The sequence below is a fragment of the Poecilia mexicana genome, unplaced genomic scaffold (assembly GCF_051168715.1).
Source record: "Poecilia mexicana isolate PSO_F unplaced genomic scaffold, ASM5116871v1 scaffold_15, whole genome shotgun sequence".
Classification (NCBI taxonomy): Eukaryota; Metazoa; Chordata; class Actinopteri; order Cyprinodontiformes; family Poeciliidae; genus Poecilia; species Poecilia mexicana.
The window spans coordinates 13,214,107-13,234,192 of NW_028263384.1; the positions used below are offsets into that span (position 1 = coordinate 13,214,107).

Consider the following 20,086-nt stretch of genomic DNA (forward strand, 5'->3'; position numbering starts at 1 on the left):
CGTCATCATGATTTGTTTCAGCTTTGCCACCCAAATCAACATCCATTATAACTTTGGGCTCATCATTATAAGTGGGTCAGTCAGGTTGAAGCACTTGCAAGCAACCTGAGTGCTTCAGGATCTGTTAAAAATGACCACAAGTTGTTCAACGTTTAGTAAAACCTCTTGTGATGTCACAAGCTCCTGCTGTGGAACTTGTTTACTTCACAGTACACATTCAGTGGAGAAAGAAAAATAAGATTTTTTAAAAAGTATCTAGAAGTACTGCTTTAGAGAGAAAACTAGAATTGTATCACAGTGTGAACCTGGCAGGTTACATGGCATTCAAATATTATAAGTCTAAGACTTTGTGACACTTTGGCACGAGTCTGAAATAATCTGCTGCCTAAAGTGACACCTTTAATGTATTGAGCGTGCATGAGGAACTGAGCAGAAACTCCTCACAGGACGTTTCACTTCATGGGAAAATCTCAGTGTTGTAAATGTGGGCATAACATGCGTTATCCAGGCAGGATATCCACAGTCTTGTAAATTTCCAGGCAGTAATTCTCGTAAATCTCGGATGTGTTTACCCAACAACAGTGTTTCAACGCAGACGGCTCCCATCGGGCCACTCGCCTGTGCAGCTCGCAATTAGCATCCAGCGCTTGGCAGATATTAATGACGCCATTGAGAAAGGAAGAGGGCAGACAAGCACCTCTCCCACAGAAGTCACGGCCTCCTGTTTATTCATTGTGTCAGAGGTTCTTAATCTTCATCCTCGGGACCCCCAGTGCTGCTGGTTTCCATTTTAACAAATTAGATTGGGCCTATTCTCTGCATGGTTGGAAAGGCAAATTTAATTTACAACCTAGCGAGAGAGAACACTGGCTTCCTGTGTGTTGGGATTCTCAAAGAAAACATTACAAAGACATGTCAGGGATTACATTTTAATTTATGGAATGAGGAAAAATATTCAGCAAAACATGAATGGACTGCTAGGTCTCCCTGCAGGTACAAACTAAGTCTAGACTTCTGTTTGATTAAAAAAAAAAAGTCACGATAACTGAAAGTATTAGCATTGTGTTTAAAATCAAACAAAGTACTATACAACAATCAAACTGAATGATTAAAAAAAAAATCTGAGTGAACTGAAACAACAAAATCTCAATTTAGTATAAAGAAAAAAATCCCAGTCAACTACTGTGGATTTGCTTTACTGCAATACACTATAGTCATGATTTGTACAAAAGATCAAACTCAAATAGAAAAAAAAAGTAAATTAAAAAAGACAAACATTCACTTGAGAAACTTCAATCAACGGACTCTCTTGAAGATTAGTGCTGCCACACTGTTGCCAATTCTTCCTCCAAACTGGAAGCTGGGGGTAGGCAACTCCTGTACGAATTCAAACCCTGTAAAAAAAGAAAAAAACAACACAGAATACTGCCAAGTTAAGAAATACCCATCAAAACACAAGCAGTCACTCATTTCTTTTGGGCTATAAGTAACTAAAAAGAGGTTAAGCCGGCAGGAAAGTGAGACAACCATCCGTCCACCATCTGTGCTGCTTCCCGGGGTCTAGTAAAGGCAAGCTGTCAGTGTGAAAGAGGAGATCTCGAGGCTGTTCGGCCCCCTGCAGGTTCTCCAGAGTGACTGCAGGGAGACGAGTGACAACCAGTGGATGCTTGCCTAAATTTGAACTGTACAGACCGTTGTTCCCTGCAGCTTAACAACCTGTCAAGTAATTATTGTGACTTGAGGAACTGTATGTGGTTTTTCTGGACTGAGAGTTAGACAACAAAACAGTTTGAGATAAAGCTGCTACATGCCAGAGAGACAGCGCTGGAAAAAAAAAAATTGTTGTGCCAGAGACGATCAGCAAAGTTTGGCAGCTCCTTTTCAGCTCAACTAGCATTCGTCTGAATGTGTAGTTTTGTATTATTTTAATCCAATTTTAGCTCTTAAAATAGTTAGTGTTTCCCCCAATCTCAGTATTACGAATTTCACACGTATAGCACGATTTCTCCATGTTTCACTAGGTTAAATGTAAATCATTGAAGACATAATGATTTAAATACAAGACCTTCATGACTATTTATTTAAAAAAGAACTCAATAACCTAACTTGCTTAAAAACTTAACTAACTTTTTGTACAACTTTAAACTTGTCTTGGGTATTTGGTTTTGGATCTGACAGGCAAGTCAATTCGCTTCGCTTTGCATTCAAGTAACCAAACTAACACCTTTTCAAAAGTCAGCTAAGCAACAGCTATTGCTGACCGAGACGTGCTTTAGCAAGCTAACAATTGAAATACAATGTTTTAAAGCCAAACTTTATCAAACACACGTTCTCCTAAAAGATGTGGTAGCCAATAACGAAAGAAGAATTTTCTGGTATTAATTCACTTCTAATTTTACTTCTAGTTTCACAAGAACATTCATTTTGCAGGTTGTGGCAATTAGCCATAAATTTGTTGTTTCTTGGCTTAAATAATTATGACACCACAACTGCCTGACTTAGTATTGATTCAAGGATGGTTGTACACAAATACACACCACACTTTTCAGACTTATTTGCATCAAATCTTAACCAATGTTTAGTTTTTCTCCCACATCACAATCATGCACCACTACTGTCACATAAAATGCATCATTTCCTACTGAGGCTTTGTGAGCCCTCAGTAGGAAATGTTTAGATCTGTTTTCCAGGAATACACTATGAAATATATAATTTAAAGTTGAAACTATTCAAACAAACTCGACAACACATGAGCACGTTTTAACATCAGAAACAATGGATTTCCTCTCACCTTCACAGAATCTCTCCAGCAGCTGCTCTTTTGTCCAGTTACAGGAGGTGATGGCAAAGATGCCGCTGTCCTTAAGAGCATCTCTTAGGTTGTGGACATACAGTTTTTTGCCCTCCTTGTTGTCGTCTGGTTTTAAACTAATTGCATCAAAAGTTCCTTTGTCAATGCAGACATCAAAACCTGCGAGTTCTCCACCGCAGTTCAGGAAATCCGTCTCCTAAAAATAGTGGAAAGGTGAAAATTTGCTGGTTCACTCCACAGTAGGAAATGGAAATAGTCATGTTTCTACTACTTCTACACAAGCTTCAGAATCAACAGTGGCACTATTGAGAGAGCGAACCCTCTTTTCTGGACAGAGCACAAAAATACCAGACCTCCAGTGTGAATCCAGCAGCCACATACTCAACAGCCGGGTTCCACAAAGTATGAGCTTCATGAAGGAATATCAACATTGGCTATACCTGGGCTTAGAAATCTAGAAATATTTTTTTGCAGATGACCAACATATAGGCATGCAGAACTAAATGATGCTCAAGTGTGAACTGAGGGGGACTTGAGATGGTTTCAGAACTATAACTGACCTATAAAAGGCAAACACGCTCTGATTATTTTGGCAACCTCCAACACTGCATAAATGATAGCGATGCCAACATTCCTCTCTCTCACATGCTCACACCACTGTGCTTCCCCTGTCCAGCGGGGGTCAATATTGACTTTTGATGGCAGCCCTCCTGCCCGGGCAGAGAGCACACCTTTGTGGGTGTGTTCATGTAGAACAGTGGTGTCTAAAGTCGGTCCCTCCAGGAACCGCCGGTGTCCTGCGTGTTTTAGTCCTTTCCCTGGCTCAACACACCTGAATCAAATTATGGTTCATTAGCAGGGGGCAGTTAGGACCATTTGATTCAGCAGTGTTGGAGCAGAAAGTCATCTAAAACTAGCCGGACACCCATGACGAAGCTGCAAACGCATGCACATTATGTGAGAGATAACAGTCATTACGCAATTTATGGACCACCATGCGTCTATAAGCTGTTTTGATACTGGTTTATGTGGACAGCGGTGCCACTTTGGTTTGAGGTGGGAAGACCTCCATTACCTTCAAGGCTTTTCCTTGCCATCTAACTACCCCACACGGTAAACACAGCAAAGGTCTCTCAACATTGGCTGGCTCAGACTCACTCTGTGCTGAAAGCTGTGCAGTTCTACATAAATGAATCCATATAAAGGGCATCAAAATAGTATTCATGCCTTCTAAAACTGTTACTGCCAAAGTTCCAATGAGTTTAAAATAATTTTATGCGATACAAAAACACATTCTAAACCTTATATGTGAATATGAGACATGGTTTTAAGTATTTTTTTCTTACAGTATATATATCTGTACAGATTTTAAGTGGACAACTTAGGTGAAGTGATTCTTAATTTTGTGAAAAAAAAATTTTTTTCACATAGTCACGCAAATGTTCTGGTAAAATACTTCAAATAATTTAACAAAGTAAGTACCACAATCATCTGTGCATGACTTTTTCATCCAACATCATTTCTCCAGATCACTTTGATTCTCAGGCTGTCACTCTTCTGGAGTGACTAGGCAGATGCTTTTAATCTCAGCTGATGCAGAATCGTTTTACGTCTATTATTATTTTTTTAAGCTGTCCCCAAACCTCGTCTAGCTGAGTGGCCCAACCACAGTTCATTTGAAACTTCCTGGCAGACGCTTTTGATTTTCTATGTGCTGGTAAAAATTTTTTATGCTGGTGATGCCTAACAACATGTTCATAACTTTTGCGTTTTTTTTTTTTTTTTTTTAAAGGTCAAAACATCAGTGATCTCCAAAGATACTTCAATAAGCTGAGTCAAGATGATTCTGTGGGTTTGGTTGGCTAACTTCATGTTTACTGACACAAGAAACGGTACTTCAAGATCACCTGAAAATATCTACAAAACAAACCTGGCATTTAATGTGGATTATAGGTGTGTTTGACATAGATAAAGATTTGTGTATATAAACAAAAAAGAAGTCATTTTGATTGTATAACTTTCTAAGAGTGCATACAACTGTAGAGAAGCTGGGGAAGGGTATGTTTTGATGTCCATATTTATTTTTCTTCTTTGTAAAAATGACAGCGACACTCGTATGTTTTTCCTCACGCTAAGAACATTTGCTATACCATAAACATGGAAGCCATTCCTTAATTATAAAGAATCATGAATATGACAGTCCAATTTCACATCTGCTGCACAACAGCTAATATCTTTAGCATCTCAGTGGATGTTTCTTTGCATTTATTTCATGTTCAGAGCTATTGATTACATGACAAACTTCAACCCACCTTTACAGTGACGTCAGTTAAGCCCTCTGCCTGCAGAACATTTCGGGCCAGTTCTACTGATGCTGGAGAATAATCTATACCAGTAAGGTTTCTGTATCCATGTTTTGCCTGAGAAGAAAAGAAAATCGAATTAAGATTAATGTTAGTAAAAAGTTACATACATTTTTTGTGAAAGGATAGGTTGAAGCACTTGTTCTCCTCTTAGTAAAAATTCTTTACCAACTACACAGATTGTTCAAATTCCTGAAGAGTTCTCGGAAGGGGAGGCATTTGTATTGCGCAAAAAATAAGCTTTGCAAAGAGAATAAACAATGTTCTCCTGGACTGAAAATGGGTCCAATAGGACTTGCTGACACACAGCATGTTAGTGGAAAAGTTTGTGATTTCTATTTTTGTAAAGTGAACCTTTTTAACCATTTAAAGACTAATTAACAATGTAATTGACAGAAAATAAAGATGTTTTTATCTTAAAATTGAACACTTTTAATAAAATAAACATTGTGTGGTTTTCTCATTTTTTGTATCATAATTGACACATCAGGCTTTCATCCATCCATCCATTTTCTTTACACCCTTGTCCCTTGGTGGGGTCGGGAGGGTCGCCGGTGCCCATCTCCAGCTAACGTTCCGGGCGAGAGGCGGGGTACACCCTGGACAGGTCGCCAGTCTGTCGCAGGGCAACACAGAGACAAACAATCATGCATACACACACTCACACCTAGGGGCAATTTGGAGAGGCCAATTAACCTGACATGTTTTTGGACTGTGGGAGGAAACCGGAGTACCCGGAGAAAACCCACGCATGCACAGGGAGAACATGCAAACTCCATGCAGAAAGACCGGGGCCGGGAATCGAACCCAGAACCTTCTTGCTGCAAGACAACAGCTCTCATCAGGCTTTCACTGTGATGTAATTATCCTAACAGAAAAGCTGAATTTTGACAGTTGTGCAATATGGCACAATGAAATATATGTAACTTTTTACAATTTTAGCACTACATATTACACTTCTTTTTTCATGCATGTCACATTTTGATGAAAAATTTGTAAAATATATTAGCAACATATTTACATGTCAGAGCATATTTTTAGTTTTAGAAAATCTTCCAACATTTTTAAAAGGTTTATTATCAAAATTATATATTTAGCAAAGACATGAAAGACATTTAAACTATCTTTTTTTCACTTTGCTCACACCAGTTCAACCAAGAAGGCCCCATTTCCGGTGCCAATGTCGAGAATGGCAGCATCCTCAGGGATCTTAGCTTTCTGCATCCATCGCAGGACACGATTCATGCTTTCCTCACCAAACCTTAAAAGGAAAAAAAAAACAATTTCAAGTTGCGGAAATTGCTGGTGAATCTAGTTATGGTCATTTTTATTTATTTTTTTTTGTGTGTAGATTTTGAAAACCAAAATCCAAAGAGCGCAAATAGACATGATTGGTTACAATGCTGTTTTTTGCAAAGGTAAGGTTGTAAAAAAAAAAAAAAAGAAAAAAAAAAAAGGAAAAAAAGTCCATGGAAGTTAACCACATCAGTAAATATGATTTCCAGATTCTACCACACTAGGAAGACTGGTACTAATACTGGATTGCAGCGTGACTTGGAAGAAAAACCAAATAAAAGATTACATTAATACAAAAACATTCTTATCCATTGCTGCAACATGTTTGGTTAAATAATACGATTTAAGTGCATTGATATAAAAATTTGGGTCTATATCATTATTAATATTGCTGTTAATAACGTGAATTATCTTAAAGTTAAACTGTGAATGTTCTGTAACCTCTGCATACTGCCAGGATTCTCTTGCAAAAGAGATTTTTAATCTCAATGAGATTTTCTTGGTAAAATAAAGGTTGAATACATTAAAAAAATTATATCCTCCTGACTACCAGTAGTTCATTTTTGTCCTCTGTAGAGGACATTTCTAAACTTGAATATCTGCCACCCCCTGCATTCAACTGAATTAATTCCTTTTGGTATCTGGAGAGGACATTTAGGGCTTTTCAATGATACCACATGTGAAGGGGTGGGACTTTTGTACGCATGTTTTTCTAATTCATAAAAATTGCATTCATCAGTAGTAACACATTTTATGGGACGAGACAAAGTAAGTGCATAAAACCTTTTATTAACTTACAAAGAATGTGGGATTTAAAAAAATGGTGATTGGACAATATTCTTTTTCCTGGTAGTAGTCAGGAGGATAAGGTAAAGCACATCAAAGGAAATGTTGGACTTTGAAGAAGGTAATTTGACAAAATAACTGAAAAATGTTCAGAAATAATACTGTTTGGTAATACTCTCCTAGAATAGAAAAACGTTTCTTCAGATTGATGTCAAATAATGAGAAAAATGGAGGTTGATTTTTTTTTCCCAACGCAATGGTTTCAACTGTTCATTGCAACCTAGTTTGGCAAATCTGTTACTATAGTACAAAATAGTTCAGCATTTGAAAAGCTGTTCAAAAACCAATGCAGCAATTTGTGAATAGAGTGATCAGCACAAAAAAAAAAAATACAGAAAACTTCTTCCTACCATATTTCGCCAACGTCTCCAATGTCTTTAAACGTCTCTAGCTCTTTCTGGTATGCTTCCTCCCAACTGTAGAATAAGAAAACCATTGAAAACCAGTGTAGTATACTCAAGAATGCAAACACTAAAATGCTGCAGCCTTATAAAACAGAAAATGCATTGTTTAGTGACGACATAGCGAGCCTATGCGTTTTAGGCCAATAAGCTACATTAACAGTTCAACTTCATTTAGCTACTCATACCGATATCATATTTTTAAAAATGTTGTCCCCAGTGAATCAATGCATTGTCGAAATACTCTAGGTGACAGTTCTTCAAGCTAAAAACATGTAGCTCCCAGCTAACTGTCACGTTGAGCCGTCAATATCAAGCTTCATGTAAACATTAAGACAATCAACTCTTACTATTCTTTGGTTCCGAGTTTTGACGTTTCAAAATCATCATCGGAATATTTATCTTCTTCTGAATCCGAGCAGTTTCCACAACCATGTGAGTCCTGTCTAGCATCTGCCATGTTGCTGCGGGTTCACAGCAGTGGCAGCCTACATTTCCCACAAGGAATTGCGTCAAAGGAGCGTGTCCTTAAACGTAGGGGGCATTGGGATTGATAGGGATGTTTCCATCATGGCGGCATCCATTTCAGGCTACACTTTCAGTTCTGTGTGTTATCACAGCGCTAACAGCAACTCAGATCATGTAAGTTGACGGAAAATGGTCTCCAATGGCCACGGTTTAGTGCTCACGTAGGTCTGTGTAGTTCGTTGGTGTGTATTATGATTTATTGATAGCTTTAGTTTGTGTTGTTTTCCTGTGTCATCCTGGTTCCGTCTATCTACCGGCTTGTATGCTATGGTTAGAGAAACACGAAGACAGGATTGTCAACCTTCTGAAAATCTAATGTATTAAATTAGCAGGAAATAATGTGAATTTATATAAATAAATGTAGGATGCTGTGTGCATAAACACCGGTTATACAGCTATACACACTTCTATATGGAAAGTTAGGTTTCCAGGAAATATCCAGTAGTTAGCTACTTAGCATGATAGCCAAAGTCAACTGACTTCCGTGTATCGGTACAGATGATGTCTGCTTCTAACTTCGGTTTTTGAGCATTAAAATGCTGACTGTGTTTTTATAAAGGGGTAACACGGTTAAATGATAGCCGGTAGGATCGAATAACTAAAGTTATAGCTCTTGTTTCCTTGTGTCTTTTTAGCATAGCCAAATTAGCTTGTTAGCCAGTTTGCTAATAGCTATTGCTCAACTTGTTTTTAAATGCCATTCTGTTTTCTCTAGTTTTATTGATTTGGGTTGGTTGCTGTCAAAAGTCAAGAGTTACACTGTATGACAAATGGAAGCAAAATAAACTTTTAACATTAAGGATCATGTCAGCTGAGGTAATATCAGCTGGTGTGTTTACATCTTCGATATCTAAAAAGTGGGCCTTGATAGGAGCTTTGTTCCTGCAAGGCAAAGTACAGGTTTAACTGCATTCCTGGCTAAACATCTGTCAGCTGTCATCTCTGTGCAGATAAAGGAATTGTATAGAACTGAGCTAAAGTTCAAGTAGCATTAACGCAGTTTAAAAGAGTAAAACTTACGGCTTAGAAGCTGTGAAAAGTTATTGCATGTATTCTTTTTAAAGGCAAATGTATTCATGTCCCACCTAATGAATTACTGAAATTGTTGGTCTTAAATTTTATCCGGACCTCTTTTCACTTACAGTGCCTTGAAGTATTAATTCCCTTTGGACTCTATACTTGAACCTACAAATTATATCAAGATTTATGTTATGGATCAAAACAAAGTAGTGCATAATTGTGAATGAATTGAGATGTTTTTGTTTTTTCAAAAAAAGAGAGAAGAAAATAAGTACTTGTGGTATGCATTTGTATGTAGCGCATACAAATCACAATCTATGTTGTGTTGTAGTTAAAGCTGCAGATGTTTTGTGGTATGTCTGTGGTAGTTTTGCATTTCCAGAGCCATACATTATTTCCTCTTCTTTGTAAAATAGCTCAAATTTTGTCAGGTTAGAAGGAGAGCTTTGGTTAACACTGATTATCATAAATCATCGTGATTAGCTGCAATGTTATCTCATCAGTATTTCTGTGCACTATTAAAGTGCAGGCTGTACTAAGCAAGCTTTAGGGTATTTTTTGACTTACGGTGGACCACTGCCTTTTTTGCACCTTTGATGTTTGGTCATCGATGCCACACATTTTAGCTCTTCTGTGTATTTAGGTCAAACCAAAAAGTCTGCTTACAGCTGTGGTTTGACATTTGGCTTTGACATAATTTGTTTTTGTCTTTCTTTTCCAAAACAATCATAATGGTAAATGCCTCCAGGCGAGCAGCTGGGGGCATTTCCCCTCTCTGCTTAAACAATAGATACAGGAATGACGGTAAACGTGTATAGATGTCCAAAGAGAGTCTAGTTTAAAGGCAACAGAAATCCTGATAATACAATTTGTATTTATGCCTGTGTTGAAACAAATGTTTATCAAGCAGTTTTGTGAATTCAATAATTATGCCTCCACTTTGGGTCGTGAAAATGTATTTTGTTCTGCAGGAGGGCTTCCTATTAGGAGATGTAAGGCAGGAAGAGACTGTCAGCATCAGTGATGCACAGATTAGCAGTTCGGAGCTGGTGCAGGTAGTAGGTAAGCAGCTTAATAATATGGAAGTCAACCGATTTAAGCGAGTTAACATACCACAGTTGAACGGTCAACATTTTGCATATTTTTCTAGAATTTAATTTAACATAAAGCAAGCAATCATATAAAGTGAAATGATGGCTTAAAAAAGTATAGTCTATTTGCTGTGTTTTTCCACACTTATCCTTGCATTTGGATAATGCTTTAAAAAGTATAGATATGATTACTTGTAACTAAAACAGATATTGTCGTTCTTTCCCTTGCAGAAATTCATAATCATGACCCTTGTGCACATTTATTTAGGTAAGCAATTGCTTTTTTTATTTGCGCTTAAACTTCTTTTGTTAAAATGCCTGATAATCTGCAGATTTATCTTTTGATAATGGGCTGCAGGATGTTTGGCTTTGTTACCTAAAGAAAACCAGTTTTTGTGCATGTAAAACCGTATCTAGTATGTTGGTGGGTGGGTATCTGCTGCAGGAACTCGATGCAAGGTGTCTTAGTCACCTTGTGATTTTAAATTGACAGTGGACAGTAGATGGCTCCCTCTGACAAGTCTAGGTATCATTGGAGGTCTGGCAGAAGAGGAGTATGAATCTGATGAATAAATTTGAACTGACTTTGCCCCTCCCCCCTTCTTCTCAGCTTTTACGACTTTGCAGGTAAAATCAGTGAAGAAAATCTCAACAGCATTCTTAAAGATAGGCGAAAAGTAAGTCATTTCTTTGTTTACATTCAGATGTTCTCTCCTTGATGGAAAAACAAAAACCAAAAAAAATGATTTCAGTGTTTTTATTTTTACTCGTTTTTATATTTTATGTATATTTTTACATATTCATATTAAATTAACTGCAAACTGGGATTTTGACATTTCTCTGTATGGTGTTTTAAGCATCTGACTGAAATCCAATTTATTTTCAAACAAACTTATCTTTGACTGTGTAGAATGTCATCGGTTGGTATCGATTCCGGAGGAACACGCAGCAGCAGATGTCGTTCAGGGAGCAGATCATCCACAAACAGCTCACTCAGCTGCTCGGTGTGCCCGACCTCGTCTTCCTTCTTTTTAGCTTCATCTCTACAGCCAACAGCTCCACGCACGCACTGGAGTATGTGCTCTTCAGGCCGAACCGAAGGTGCCACAGAATCACATTATCTCTTCAGAACGTTTGTCTGATCATCTGATTCTTTAGCCACAGTTCGTTTTGTCTTTTTGCAGATGTCTTGTTTGAATTTAAGCTTACGCCTCAAATACTCCTGTACTTCTGGAGTATTTGGCGACACAGACAAATATATTGGCTCTTGTGGAAAATAAATCTTACATGCCTTAAAATGACTTCACCTTTATCGTAGTAGCATTATTTACACAGAAAAGATTAGGCAAAAAAAAATCCAGCCTGTTTATTAACAGGCTGGGATCCAGTGGTGAGAAAAAATGGGTAACCAACTACCAAATGGTAATCCATGACTTTCTGTTTCTATGAGATGTATGCTTGTATTCTTTTTAGCCTCTGACGGCTAAGCTGTAGCAAACCATCATTATCTTAGAATGTAAAAAAAAAAAAAAAAAAAGACAAGTTGGGGTCAATGAGTCACCTTCACAACCATTAAATCTTATCCGCATTCCGACTGGTTATAAGTGAGGTATGCAAGGCCAGTGCTGCTCCACCTGAAGCAAACCTAGAAAGTGTGTTGCCTATTTTTCTTTGTTCAACCCTTAGTGGACTAATGGCATAATGCTACAAGCGATTATGCCTTATCAATTCTAGTAGCGTTAGCTGTCTGTATGATAATATTATACTACCTGTATTAGTCGTTTACACTGGAAACGTAGGAAAAGGAATCATTAATTAGGTCGAGGCTAAGGTGTTGGGAAAAATAAAAGCTGGAATGTTTGCAGATCAAATTTTAAGTTTAGTGTCAATTTTGTTGCAGACAGCTTCACAGCTCCATTAGCGATCCCACCAATTTGACTCATTCGTGTTCTAATTTTAGACACTGATCTTAAGGTTCTGAGTTAGGAAAAAAAAAAAAGCATGAACACAAAACCTTCACCTGAATAGTAAAATGTGTGTGATGTATTGCAAAGTTGTAATTTCGGTTGTTAAAAAAAAATGAAATAGTTTGAAAAGGAGACTTTTTTTTTTTTTTTTTTACAGGGACTAACTGGTCATTTCTTCTCAGTAGGTACAACCAGAGGATTATACTCACGATCCCAAATCTCGGCAACACCAGCCAGCAGGAATACAAACTCTCCTCAGTACCCAACACCTCACTCAACTATGCCAAGGTCATCAAAGAGCACGGGTAAGTCTCAGGCTCCTATTTTTATGCTACTTCTGAGCCACTGCTAACGAAGTTCACTTGGTCACTCTTATCTCCTGATATGTCAAAGTGCTACAGCCATCTGTACCTGATGGGATTTTTTGTGTGTGTGTGTTTGAGCCACCAAAATAGTAGTAGATTGTGTTGGGTTCTTCGTATCGATGTCTCTCAAAGGAGATGACAAGTTTCTAGAGATCCAACAACAGAACCAACGGAATTTGTTTTTACTTGAGTCCACAAAAAACTTGCACGTGGCATTTTCTAATGTCTTCAGTCAAGCCCGAAATTATTTTAAAGTATAATTTGAACATTCTTTCTGACTGGAAGGAAGCAATATTTACGTTTCTGGGTTGCAGGGTAGCCAAACCAGAGTTCTGAATGGATACTAAATTTCTGTAGAGAGTTAAATATTAGCAGTCATGCTAATATATGGCCAACAATGGTTTGACGGCTGTAATACTAAAAAAAAATGTTTTCCATTGATTATTGAGAAGAGGATAATTTACTTTGAACTTGTCATGTTTTTTAATTAAATCTGAATACAAAAACAAAAGGAAAAATAGTTTTCTCTCAAATTATACGACTTGAACATTGTGTTATTAATCTCTTGGCAGATGTCTGTGTAAAAAGATAACTTTAAATTTTAACTTGCCAGCTGTATTAGTAAATTTGGTGGCAACTGTACGACGACTGATAAGGATGTAGGAGTGCAACTGCTCCACCTTTGTGCAGTGGCATGCTTTTCGCTCTAAACATGAACATAAAATGACTTGCAGCAGCTGTTAATATCAGCATAATAAAATGAAGTTGATCTGATCATGGGACCAGGTGTGCGTGTGTGTGTGTGTGTGTGTGTGTGTGTGTGTGTGTGTGTGTGTGTGTGTGTGTGTGTGTGTGTGTGTGTGTGTGTGTGTGTGTGTGTGTGTGTGTGTGTGTGTGTGTGTGTGTGTGTGAGAGAGAGAGAGAGACTGGCATCAATATTTATGTAACTTATTATTTAAATTGCTATGCTATTTTGGCTTTGGTATCTGACTGCTAGCTCTTTCTTGTTGGGGGGGGGGGGGTAACCCTAATTTGAATGCGCTCGTCTAGCTTTCCTTTCAACACTATAGATGGTGTAGCACTGATGGCTGAGCCCAGGGGAAGGCTGGTATGCGACAGCCAGCACATGCGTTGGCTTGTGTCTTTGTGTCTAAACTTAGATCTACTGTTTCTACTGCAGATCAGCTTTGACCAGACCACTTGGATTTAGTCAGGCCTTCCTGTCCAAATGTCCTTGCTCAACATGCAAAGGAAATCTTTTGCAGTATTGACATTTTAATGTCTTAGACAGGGCTTTGGTTGACGATCCTTTTTTTTAATTAAGTCTGTACTTTGCAATCGTTGTATCAGCAAAAAACAAAATAAACATTTGATTTTTAATATTTCCTCAGTGCCGAGTTCTTTGACAAAGATGGTGTAATGAAGGATATCCGAACAATATTCCAAGTCTACAATGCGCTACAAGACAAAGTGCAGGTGAGTTTCTTGGTAAATGTGTCAAAAATTTGCTTACTACTCGATGCAAAACAGTTCAGGCAGTAAAAATGCTTTTCACCTTCTTCTCTTATCCTCAGGCTGTTTGTGGAGAGGTGGAGCAAAGTGAACGTGTCAGAGAAAAACTTCAAGACGAGGTGAACAAACTCAAACAGCAGATCGCTCTCAGGAAACGCTTAGCTGCAGAGGAGGAAAGAAGTACGTATCCACTTTGGGCTCTAAAGACAAGATGGACAAAAATGATACTCCTATTGTTCCAATAGATTAAATGCAGTGCCTTGCAAAAGTTTTTATACCCATAGATGGATAGATAAATTGCTAGATATCGTTCACCTAAACTAACAAGTTTATGTCTCACAATTTAGGTTTGATCAGGCGGCACATTGTAACTCTAGTAGTACTGAAGAGATTGACAGATTCAAAGGGATATCTCCACAAATCTGACCAATGAGCTGGATTGCAGAAAGAATAGAACCCGTTGAAAGAAAATCACACAAGCCATGAAAGAATGCTACGAACATGTAGAAAGTGGTCTGGTCATATTGGGACCAAAGTCAAACTTTCTGGCCTGGAAGCTAAACATTGCATCGCTTAAAGCACTACATTATCATTAATACGCAATCACACATGGTGGTGGCAGCATCATTCTGTGGGAGTGGGCTTCACTAACGGGGACAGAGTTGTGAGAGTTGATGAGAAGACGTCAGTGTTGATGGAAAACATGCTGGAGGCTGTACAAGACTGAAGTGTTAAATGTTTGTTGTTTTCGAGAGGGTTTACTTGCATTACTCTGCCATTACCACTATGTTAGCTTAAAATGTTCTCAAAGCAGCAATGTTAGTGTTTACCTTAGTAACATCTGTACAGGCCTGTACATGTGTTGTAATGGCCTAGTCAAAGTTCAGACCTAATCCATTTTGCTTGAAACTCAATCCTAACAGATGCTCTCCATCCTGTCTGACAGAGCAAAGAAGAATGGGCAAAAACTTTCCTTTCACTTCATTAAGAAGCGTTTCTTTTTCTTGGTTTGAGGGTCTGACAACTTTTGCAGGGCACAATATCTGACAGCAAATGTTCTAGTTTAATTTCTCTAACGCCACTCTAAATGCTTCACCAGTGGACGATTTGTTTTAATGCGTTTCTCCCTCCACAATAAAAACTTTGAGCAACTTTATCTCCTGTCTGTTTGCTGTAAAGGGCTCCGCGAGGACGTCCGCTCCCCGCCTGAGGAGAACACGGAACCGCGCGAGGCGTCCTCCATTCTTTCCAGAATAGCTTTTGACGCACCCTCGGCCCCGGAGCGACCCAGCACCTCACCAAACCCCCCGTCGTACACTGACCTCTTATCCCAAGACGACAATCTGCTCTCCTCCTCTTCCCCACCGACCAGGGCTGCTCTGTTGCCTCGGCCCCAAGCCGTGGGCTCACCGGGTCACCCGTCCCCGGCCCCCGTCCAGACCGACCTGGGACTCGGTCTCAGGCAAGGAATGGGCCTCGGTGCCAGTTTGAGCCCTGTTAGCACTCCCAGCACCCCGTACCTCGGCAACGGCGATGGCTCGAGCTCTGATTCTTTAGACAGACAAGCTGCTGGGCAAGAGGACGACGATGACGAGGAGGAGGACGAAGACGACGAGGACAGTAGTGAATACGAGAACTTAGTGAGCGAAGGGTCTCATTTGCCTCTGGTCTCAGCCAGCGTTTTAGCTCAAGGCCGACCGGCTGCCCTCGGCCCCGACGGCGACTCCCGTGACTCACAAATGACATAGAAACACGCTACGGGATGAGAGAGGGGCGCGAGTCAGCGGCACACCAGTTGGCGGTGGGAATCTGAAGCAATCAAAGATGAGCAAATGTAGAGAAAAAGAAGTGCCAGTCCTGAACGTGAAAGGCATACACACATGGTTTCCCACTGTGTAGTTCGGTCATATTTTAGGGGAAACCTTGCAAGGCTTTGCAGATATGTCTCACTGGGGTAAAAAAAACAACTTTTTTTTGTTACATATATATATATTCTTGAGGCCATTCAAGGTACTACAATGTGGACCTGTCTGATTTCCGAGTCAGATGTGGATTCCACAAAGCAATTTCTGCCAGCTGGTTGGCTAACTTGCTTGTGATAAAACAGCTCTACACTCTCTACGTATGTTTTTCTGCATTCTTTGTCGCGTTTGCATCAAAGGCTGAAGCGTCGTTTTACTTCTTGCACAATTTACTTTTTCTTATTCCTTTTTTTTTTTCCCTTTTGAGCAATCCCTTTAAGAAAGTAAAGGGAGATGTTCTGCTGCCTTTGAACAATATTAAACAAAGGCAAATGATTACTGACTTATTTGACTCTGTTCTACAGCCTCCGATGATTAAAGTTGCCTGTTTAAACGATGAATAGATTTCAAGTCAAATTTACTCTGCCACTTCCATAATAGGTGCTTTATATTCATAATATGTACATGTATTGCCACATTAACAGTTTCTCTACTTTGACTGAGAATATTAGTGACTCGTCTCTAGGATTTATGTTCACGTGTTTTGCTGCACTTAAAAGTTAAGATTCTTTTCTATTTTTGCTTTACCAATGCTGACATATTGTTGTTTTTACAGTCTCTGCTTTTTTTTTTTTTTTCCCCCCTCTCTGTCTTTATTTTCATTGTACAGGGTTCACGGGGCAAACACGGTGTACTGTAGCTTTACTAACAAAATGCTTAAAGTTCCCTTTGCTGCTGCAACACAGAGAGAGAGCCACTAGTAAAAGTTGCTTCTGTCTGTTTGTTTTTCATATAAACACCTGGCTGCTACCTTCATTTTTACTGTGCTGGTTGTCTCAATACTACTGACCGTGCTCATATAACTACTTCCAACACGCTTTATTACTGGAGCGTCTCTATGAAAGCTGTAAAGAGAGGCCTCTGGAGTGTGTCAATTTTGACAGTGGGAATGAATCTCTTTGCCTTCTTGTCTTTGCTTAGTTAACAACAGCGCTAACACATTCTCCTCTGCTTGGGCCGACGTTGCGTGTGTGGACCTAGATAATGTGATTTTTTTTTTCTTTTTTTCCATAAAACATGACCCTGCTTTAGTATACAGTGCCTTCCACTCTGGGCAGTCTGTGTCTGCGCTCAGAATCAAGATTTTAGTAGAGCAGTGAAAGTAGATAAACATCTTCTGTTTTTTCCATTATCAGCTTCCAGAGGGTTTTCTTTTTGTTTTGTTTTGTTTTTTTTTACTTAAAGGTACTGCAACTATTTCTTCACTGCCTAAATATTTGCCATGTAATAGGCATGGGCCGGTTCAGTTTCAATAAAGAAAAAATCAATTTATCTCAAAAAAGATTTTAAACAAATAATCTAAATCAATTCATTAACAAAGCAAAGGCAATAGTTTTTACTGCTACTGAAATAATCTTCCTATGTTGACTGTTACCGGTATAATAACACTTCCTGAAACCTCAGTTATTTTAATTTGGTGCATGGACTACTATGCTACTCCTTTTGTGACAGTGCCATGATTTATGCGTTAGTGCTGTGTGTGCTTTCCGTAATGGGAAATGGTTACAAATGGCTTCATTTGTTTGGTATAAGCAAGGGAAAAGTGCTGTAGTTTCTTTCAGGAAGCTGGCTGGCAGTGCACAGTAAAAGAGGAGAGTGTCACCCTGAGCTCTTCTGTGCTCTACACAGCAAAATCTGAAGAGTTTAGTTCATTAGGTCAGTAATTCTCAAAGTATGATAACCTTGAGTAAAGACGGTTGTTTCTGTATTTACAAAAACTAGATTGTTCAACATAACTAAAGAAAAAAAAAATACATGGAGAGCAAAAAGTTGTCCGCTTCTTAACAAACACGACTCCCTGAGAGCTGTTTACAAAATGTGACTTTATGAAAACTGGAAATATTTACAGATTGGATGTTATTCTTGACATTATGAAGACTCTGAAAACTGCCATTTTCTTTCGCATATTTTCAATATTTTACAATATTTAAAGACCGTAGCTTTTTAAAACTTCAGAATACAATGAATATAATGTATATATTGGGTAAATGGCCCATGCCTATAGACTACCTGCATCCCAAGTTTATTTCTCTTGCTGTCTGGAATGACTTCTGTATCTTAAAGTTGCAATGTTGGTTTGGTTGCCTAATTGCTTGAAACTGGAAATGCAGCCAAGTCCAATGAACTGAGAAGCCTTAAAGAAAAAGTTGATGACTGACATTTAGATCAATGCGCTTGCAGACGGCGCCCACAGGAACGGTGGATAACTGGGTTGCGGAACACCTTTTGCATGAACCGGTGATTTCTAGACACTGTTAAATTTAGCATGGACTCATGCTTGCACTGCACCGGATACATTTTGTGGAGGGGAGAGGTTTTGTCTTGTGAACAAGCTCGGCTTTATTTAGGCACTCGGTTTGTATGTCTTTTTTTTTTTTTTTTTTTCTCGTGCGTGTGTTTTGTTTTATTTTGTTTTCCCTTGCCCTGATGTGTAATACTAATGCATCACTGACCAGGAACTGGCACTCAGAATGACCTAGAGTAACAATCGTGCAAAGAAAAATGAAATGACTTAAATGGGCTTTTCAGGAGTGCAATTTCCTTGGAATACTGAATTAAGGAAATAAATAATGAATGTATATTAGACAGTAGTGGATAACATATAAGCAGCACTTACTGTACTGTATAAGCTTGTCTCAGATGAGTGATGTGAAGGTATAGAGCAACATTTCTCAGAGATTGTCCTCTTATAATCTTTGTTCTTCACACCCTCTGATAAAGGTTTCGTGGGCGTTGGCTCAGGTGAAACCTTTGCAGCTCCCTGGTGCAGAAGATTGACCATATGTGAGAATCTACACTGTTTAGATCGACATGTTTTCGAGTTGCAGCATAATCCAAATGTATACTCACGTACTCTCACTGTACGAGGTGACCTTTTGCTTCCTCTGTGGAGTGGACCGTAACATAATCACCTCACCTTAAAGCACAAGGTACAGTGCACACATCTTAGATCTTCTGGAATTTTATCTGGATTTGTGTATATGATGAAAGTTGACCAAGGACTTGTTTGGTTAAGCACAGAGAACGAGGTGGTATAAACCGAGGGATAATAAATAAGACATTCATATGTGATGGAATGTTCCTTATGTTTTCTTACGTATGTAGGCTACAAGTTAACATATTTTGCTCATAAAATAGACGGGTATCGCAGTTATTTTGATCTCGTCTGCAAAATGCAGTTAAAATATTTGGTAACACTTTATTTGAAGGGGGTTGAATAAGACTGACATGACACTTTCATAAACATAACACCTGTCATGAACATGAATAAGCCTTCATAAATATTTATGACTGTCATAAAGCGTCATTCGGTAAATTATGACACTTTTAATACAAAGTTGACATTATTCAAAATGCCTTGGTTAATGTCAAGTTGTCATAACAAAGAAATCATTACTGTTTAAACTTTACCTTTAATAACATAAAGTTACCTAATTTTTAAAGTGCAATCAGTAATACTTTTATAACAAATTTATATCAGTCAGTCTTATTCAAATTTATATCAGTCTTATTCAACCCCCTTCAAATAAAGTGTTACCAAATATTTAAATGATCAGTTATGAAGATTAAATTATAAAAAGAATAAAACATTTTTAAAATATATAAAAATGTAAATTTTAATTAAAATTTGAAGTCACTTGGATATTGTATTCAATAATTTCATGGTTTCTTTGTATCATGTAGTTCATGTAGTATTTATACAGTGTGATAAATGTAACTCCCCTTAGAAAAACCCTAAAGATAACACAGGCTTGTGAGAGTTTTACAGTTAGTAAAGAAGAAGTGTTGGCTCCACCTTCTGACTTTGATGGATAAGCGGGTAAAATATTTTTATGATGTGCAGAAACAAATAGCCATTAAATA

The 20,086-nt window shown here is 38.4% G+C and overlaps 2 protein-coding genes across 3 annotated transcripts; one reads left to right on the plus strand and one right to left on the minus strand.

Moving 5' to 3' along the window:
- Positions 1–915: 915 nt before the first annotated feature.
- On the minus strand, positions 916–8,231 carry eef1akmt2 (EEF1A lysine methyltransferase 2). The gene is made up of 6 exons (XM_014967918.2): positions 8,069–8,231; positions 7,668–7,733; positions 6,322–6,436; positions 5,125–5,232; positions 2,792–3,008; positions 916–1,394 (listed from the first exon to the last, which is right to left on the minus strand). Exons 1-6 carry the CDS (start codon positions 8,176–8,178, stop codon positions 1,297–1,299), a joined length of 714 nt encoding a protein of 237 aa, XP_014823404.2. The 5' UTR covers positions 8,179–8,231; the 3' UTR covers positions 916–1,296.
- A 19-nt stretch (positions 8,232–8,250) lies between these two features.
- On the plus strand, positions 8,251–19,294 carry abraxas2 (abraxas 2, BRISC complex subunit). Of its 2 annotated transcripts, none has more exons than XM_014967899.2 (9): positions 8,251–8,360; positions 10,238–10,328; positions 10,589–10,625; positions 10,968–11,034; positions 11,268–11,458; positions 12,507–12,629; positions 14,081–14,165; positions 14,264–14,381; positions 15,381–19,294. In XM_014967899.2, the coding sequence occupies exons 1-9, from the start codon at positions 8,289–8,291 to the stop codon at positions 15,947–15,949; spliced, it is 1,353 nt and encodes a 450-aa protein (XP_014823385.2). In that variant the 5' UTR covers positions 8,251–8,288; the 3' UTR covers positions 15,950–19,294. The 2 variants fall into 2 exon arrangements, with proteins under 2 accessions (XP_014823385.2, XP_014823394.2); XM_014967908.2 differs by having other exon boundaries at positions 12,510–12,629.
- Positions 19,295–20,086: the final 792 nt, after the last annotated feature.